Here is a 5,685-nt window from a genome sequence, read left to right as displayed (position 1 = left end):
GGGGGGATCCAGAACGACGGAGAAAGCGCAGTGATTTGTTAAGCAAAGCCGCCGCTTGCAGCTTTGCCCCCCGCCAGCGCGTCGCGCCGGGGCCGGGGCGCGGGCAGCGGGCGGAGCGGGGCCGAGCGGGCAGCAGGTACCCGGCTCCGCCCGAGCCGTGCCTGCGAGCGCCCGCCAGGGCGCGGGGCAAAGCCCTCCGCTGGCACTGCTTTTACGGACTCGGGTATCGCTTTTCCGACTATCGGCGGCTGCTCTGGCTTCTCCGTCGCGGCCCCCGCTCCTACCTGAACGCAGGACGACGAGCCGGAGCTGGGCGGTGGCCCTTGGGCGCTAGGAAACCCGGGATGGGGAGGCAGAGACGCGGCGCAGGCAGGGGCAGCCCCTCTCGGTATCACGTCAAGTTTGGCACTGCACTTCAGCAAAGAGCAAACTCGGCACAAATAACCGATGGCTTCCTTTTTTTTCCCCCGTCCCTTCCTTTTTAAAGGAAAATTAGTTTTCAGAGCTGTCCGATTTTTTTTGTTTTTTACGTGACGATCTTTTGTGCTGCGGTGCGAACTGAAGAGAGAAATTGAAAATAACTGGATGAGCTCAAACAGCGCTTCCCCAATTACTTCTGAACTTCTCATTTAGAAAGAGATGAATAGTTACGCGTTACATTGTTAAAAAAAAAAGCTTTCGGATAATCATCTTACGCTTTTACAAAACAGTCTTGCCTTCCCCGTTTCTTTCTAAAGCAAAAAGTCTTCTAGTTGAAAACTAGATTAAAACACAGATATTTCACAGTAAAAACATTTTAAAAATAAGTTTACCTTCTTTATAGAAAGGGAAAGAGATTTAAGCGATTCTCAGTTTTCCTATTTCGTGCCAACAAATTCTACTGACGAGGAAAAAAAAACCAACTGTGTCTGATTATTTTTTAAGAGAGCCCTGGGGTTACAATAAAAAAAAAAACTTTGGGTTTTTTTTTTTTTTTTTTTTTAATTTTTAATTAAAATTGAATAAACGCTTAAGGAGAAATTAGCAGTCACCTCCATCCAAGACCTACTCGGGTTTTATAACAGAATCAAAGCGTATTTAAAAAAAAAAAAAAAAAAAAAAAAAAAAGTAAAACCTTTTAATACATCAAATATACGGAATTTTAATCTTTAAAGCGATACATTGTCTATTTTAGTACATGACGTAAACCTTACTTAACCCTTTTTACAGGGTGGACTTAAAAATTAAAAATAGTTAAGTGTTCCTTTTAAAGAACAAAATAAGGCAAATGAGGTTTTTGGAATAGAATTGTTTTTGTTTTTTCTTCCAGAATACATACAAAAAAATACCAATTCTCTTTCAAGGGTATACACCTTAAAAATAATTGCAATTTGAAATTATAACTGACAAATTGCGAGTTGTTTTTTAGTAACAAACATGCATGTAAATTTTTTTGTTTCAATGAGACATTAAATAAGAACGTACAATACAATCATAGCAATTTTAAAGTAACATTAAAGAGAAGACCTCTATCTTTTTTATTTATATTCTACAATGGGTGTTCCACTTTTACCTATTGAGCTCAGTTTAGTAATGCACTTTATGATTCGTTGTCCCGCTTGAAGCTAACATAAATAAATACAGTGCTCACGGATCCAGTCCTCAAATGAACACTATTTTATAAAAAGTCAGATTTTTTTTTTCTTTCCAACTTTTATAAAGTTTCGCAGGGCTTCCTTCCCTTACCGCTAGACTTTGTGTTGTGTGTCAGAGCCCCGCTGCCTGCACTCACTGGTACCCCAGGGCCGAGGCTGTGGTGAGTCTCTGCCCATAGAGTGCGTAAGGGGAGTAGTAGGGTCCGGTGGCAGCGGGCACGGGCACGGGGGCCCCGGGGGTGGGCAGGGGGCTCTTGGAGTAGGGGTGGTAGCGGCTGCCGAGTCCCAGCGCGTGGTGCGGGCTGCGCAAGGCCAGCGTGCCCGGGCTGCCCGGGGCGCCCGTCGTGGGGATGTGCATGTGGCACGCCATGGCTGCAGCCGCTGCGCTGGCCAGCGACGAGGAGCTGGGGTAGCTGGAGAGCAGTTTATCGGTGCCCGGGAAGGCAGTATGGGTCCGCAAGTGGCTAAGCAGCTCCTCCGAGGTGGCAAAGCGCTTGTCGCAGGGTCCGTTGGCCGACACCCAGTTGCAGATGTGTGGCTGGGGGTCATTGGGGAGCATGAAGCCGTAGGGGTACAAAGGGTGGCCGGCTAGCGAAGGCGGCGTGGCGCCGGTCAGCGAGGAGTGGACGCTGTGCAAAGGGTGGGTGGGGTAGACAAGGGGGTATCCGGACTTGAGGGCTTGGTCGTGGGCGCAGGAGGCTCCGGCGGCGCCTGCCAGGTGGCTGGCGCAGTGGTAGCTCAGGCAGTAGGGGTCTCGGCACAGGCTCGCCGTCATCACCGACGGCGGCGACGCGCCCGCCAGCGGGCTCGACCCCGCCGGCTTGCTGCAGCCCAGGCTGCTGGCAGCGGCCAGCTGGGCCCCCACCAGGCTGGAGGATTTGGTGGGGTCCAGAGCCACTCCGTGCGGCAGGAACTGTGGCGGGTAGCCGGCGTAGGCTCCAGCCAGCGTCCCCGGGTAGCTCATGCCCGCCGGGGGCAGGGGGAAAACGGTCTGTCCCGGCTTGTAAGGGGAGACGGGGGCCACGAGGCCGGAGCCCAGAACGGAGCTGGAGGAGGTGGCGGTGGTGCTGCTGCAGGAGGAGGCGGAGTCCGATGCGATGGGCTTGGAGCCCGGCGTGCTCTCCTGGTGCTGGTTGACCTCCACGTTAATCCCGGCACAGCTCACGCTAATCCGGCTGTGGCTGATGCTGGTGGTGCCCGGGCCTCCCTCCGAGCCGGAGCTGCCGCTCTTTCCGCAGCCCTCCGAGTCCTTCTTGTCCTCCCCGCCTTTTCCCTCGGCCGGCAGCAGCCCGGGCGAGCAGGCGGAGGCGCTGGAGTTGGGGCTGCCTGTCCTTGGGGTGAACGGCTGGCAGGTGGCGCTCGGCACCCGGAATCCCGACTTCTCCCCGGCCGCGACCCCCGCGGCGGGGGCGCCCGCGCAGCCCGCCGCCCCCGGCTCCTTCTTCTCCGCGCCCGGCTTGGAGTACGGCTTGAAGCTCGATTTGTCCTCTACGCCGATGTCGCTGAGCTTCAAGGGGCCCGACTTGGAGTCCTTGTCCCCTCCGGAGCCATTGGAGGTGACCGAGGAGAGTTTGGAGGAAGGGGACGGGTCCGGCTTCCCTATCTGCGAGCAAGTTTGTGCCAAAAGGGCCAGGGGGCTCTTCTTTGCATCCAGCTGCGGAAATTAGAAGGACACACACACAAAAAAAAAGAGATTTAATCGGGGTCCGAGAAAACCCCCTTTGCATACATAGGACTCTTGTCCCGTAGGTTTCTGCATAGTACAGCCTGGAAGTAAGGAACAGTTTGTGCGCATTCATCAACTTGACAGCCCCCTCCCCTGAATGCACCATTTTCCATAAAGCCTTTAAAAAGGGCTGGGGATTTTCGTATCCCTGCTAGCCCGCCGCGGCCGCCTTGAACGCCCCCAGGCTCGCCGGCAGCGGCCGGGCAGCGCGGAGCTCGGCGTCTCTCGGGAGGCGCTGGCCCGCAAACCCGCCCGGGAACTATAGCGACTGCAGCATTTCTGCACCCTGACTACTGGCACTATTTATAAACAGAGCCCGAGTTAGCCGGCGAGCAGGGCTCCCCGGTAGAAGGGTGTCCTCGCTCCGCAGAGACCTTAATGAAATCATTCATTCCCACGGACACACCCTTCCCACCACCAGCTCCGTTTCGAGTTTCGGTCCCGCAACCAGCGAGCTACGGAGAGTGGGACCGGCAAGCTCGACAGAGCAGAAAGGGGACCAATAGGCCCCCCGAAGTACAGATCCGTGTCGGTACTTGAAAGGAATTTCGGCGAGCCGAAATAGTTATCCTGCCGCACCCACGTTCGAGCCTGTCGCTCTCCGCGTCGTGTTGTCCTGTCCCGTGTGTGTCCCCCACCCCCATCCCCACCTCAAAACAGTCTCTGCAAAAGCAAGGTTGTTTGGCGCTCGGAGCGCTGCTTATTTGTTTGTCCGGATCGTGACCCCAGCGGGGATCGGTTCCTTCTACTCACCCCTCCCCTTTAAAAAAAAAAAAAAAAAAAAAAAAAAAGCACTTAAAATAGCAAAAAGAAAATATTAATTTACACAGGAACTATAAAGTATCCCAGTAAACACGGAAACAATACCCAGGAGCGGTTCCTTACACTAAGTCGAGATCAAAAAAAGCCCCTGTCCCGGTATAAATGCATTTCAAAGCGCAGGAAAGTGCCGAGGGCGGCTGGCGGAGCCGCCATGCACAGCCAGCGCCCGGGCAGGGACGAGAGAAAGCGACGGGGGCCGGGTCCTTACCTCGATGGGGCTGACGGGCGTGGAGGGTAAAGGCTGCAGGTATTCAGGGTGTAAAATGTGTCCAGTCCGCGCCGTGAGCATTTTCAAGACTTTGATGGGAAGGCGGTTGGCTTGGCGTAGCGGGTCCGAGGGGGGGACGGCGTGGAAGCAGGGCTTGGCGGCGGCGCTGCTGCCGTTATTCCCAGCGTGCCCGTTCGGCCCGGCGAGGTCGGCGGCGCTGCGGCTGCGGCGGGGGCTGCCTCCGGGCTCGCTGAGGCTGCTGCTGCGCTTACTACTTCTTATAGCAGAAAGCGAGGGCGATGTGATCATGACCCAAAACCTCGCATGAAAACTGGGGCAAGTGGCGCCGCTCGCACTCGGAAACGCTCGCTCGCTTTCTGCGGGCGAGAAAGGAAAAAAGCCACACGCCCCCCGAGCAGAAAAACAAACATACAATGTCCCGTGGCTCTCTCTGGCGGGGAAGGCGTGGGTGGGGAGGGGGAGGGAAAGGGGGAGCCGGCCGGAGAGAAAGAGGAGGAAAAAAAAGCCGAGTAATCCTTGGGCTGTGCTGGGGGCGGGGGTGGGGGCTGCGAGCGTGTGCCGCGGTCCCCCTCGGCCGCTCTCAGCTCCCCCGGCTGGCGCGGCGCGGAGCGCTCGCCTCCGCCGCTCAGCTGTGATGCGAGCCGCTGCCCATCCAGCCCGGGATCTGGCAAAGAAACTCACTTCAAAAGCAGCTGAATTAGTCTGAGATTAAAGCCTTTGCCGCCTTCCAATCAAATGGGACCCCGAGGTGATTGGAGGGTCAAGGGGATGTGACGTTCCCTTTTCTGCTTTTTTTTTTTCCTCCGTTTTTAATGGTCTCTCGCTTTTTTTTTTTTTCCCCTTCCCTTTCTCGTCCGCCTTCCCTCTCCCCTCCCCTCCTTCCTTGTTTTCGCTCCTAGAATGGGATGGGCGTTAATTCTGTGTTTCACATCACGCGCTGCGAGCGTCTTTCTTCCTCCGCAGGCAGCGCGGATCGCGCGGCAGCGGCGGGGCGGCCGCGGGGCTGGGGGCGCCGCGCCTGCCGGGGGGCGGCCGCGGGCTCCGCCGCGCTCCCCCCGCCCGCCCCCGCCGCTCGCACAGCGCCCCGAGCTCGACCTGCCGCCCGCCACGCACTGCGCTGCGGGCCCGGCCCGCGCCCTCCTCCCCGGGGCCGGCCCGCCGGCACCGCTCCGGGGCCGCCGCCGCGCCGTGTCCCCCCCGGGACCCGCGGAACGGCGCGGGGCGCTTTTCCCGCCCCTCCCGCCTGGCAGCGCGGGGAAGGCCCGGCCGAGAAC

The 5,685-nt window shown here is 57.0% G+C and overlaps 1 protein-coding gene across 2 annotated transcripts; it reads right to left on the bottom strand.

Annotated features, from left to right (window-relative positions):
* Positions 1-468: 468 nt before the first annotated feature.
* Positions 469-5,110, bottom strand: ZNF503 (zinc finger protein 503). 2 transcript variants are annotated; one of them, XM_056494397.1, is made up of 3 exons: positions 4,391-5,051; positions 1,726-3,288; positions 469-558 (listed from the first exon to the last, which is right to left on the bottom strand). In XM_056494397.1, exons 1-2 carry the CDS (start codon positions 4,697-4,699, stop codon positions 1,768-1,770), a joined length of 1,830 nt encoding a protein of 609 aa, XP_056350372.1. In that variant the 5' UTR covers positions 4,700-5,051; the 3' UTR covers positions 469-558; positions 1,726-1,767. The 2 variants fall into 2 exon arrangements, with proteins under 2 accessions (XP_056350372.1, XP_056350371.1); XM_056494396.1 differs by lacking the exon at positions 469-558 and having other exon boundaries at positions 567-3,288; positions 4,391-5,110.
* Positions 5,111-5,685: the final 575 nt, after the last annotated feature.

The sequence above is a fragment of the Oenanthe melanoleuca genome, chromosome 6 (genome assembly GCF_029582105.1).
Source record: "Oenanthe melanoleuca isolate GR-GAL-2019-014 chromosome 6, OMel1.0, whole genome shotgun sequence".
Classification (NCBI taxonomy): Eukaryota; Metazoa; Chordata; class Aves; order Passeriformes; family Muscicapidae; genus Oenanthe; species Oenanthe melanoleuca.
Note: the sequence above shows the minus strand (reverse complement) of the source record. Positions and strands in the feature narration are given on the sequence as shown.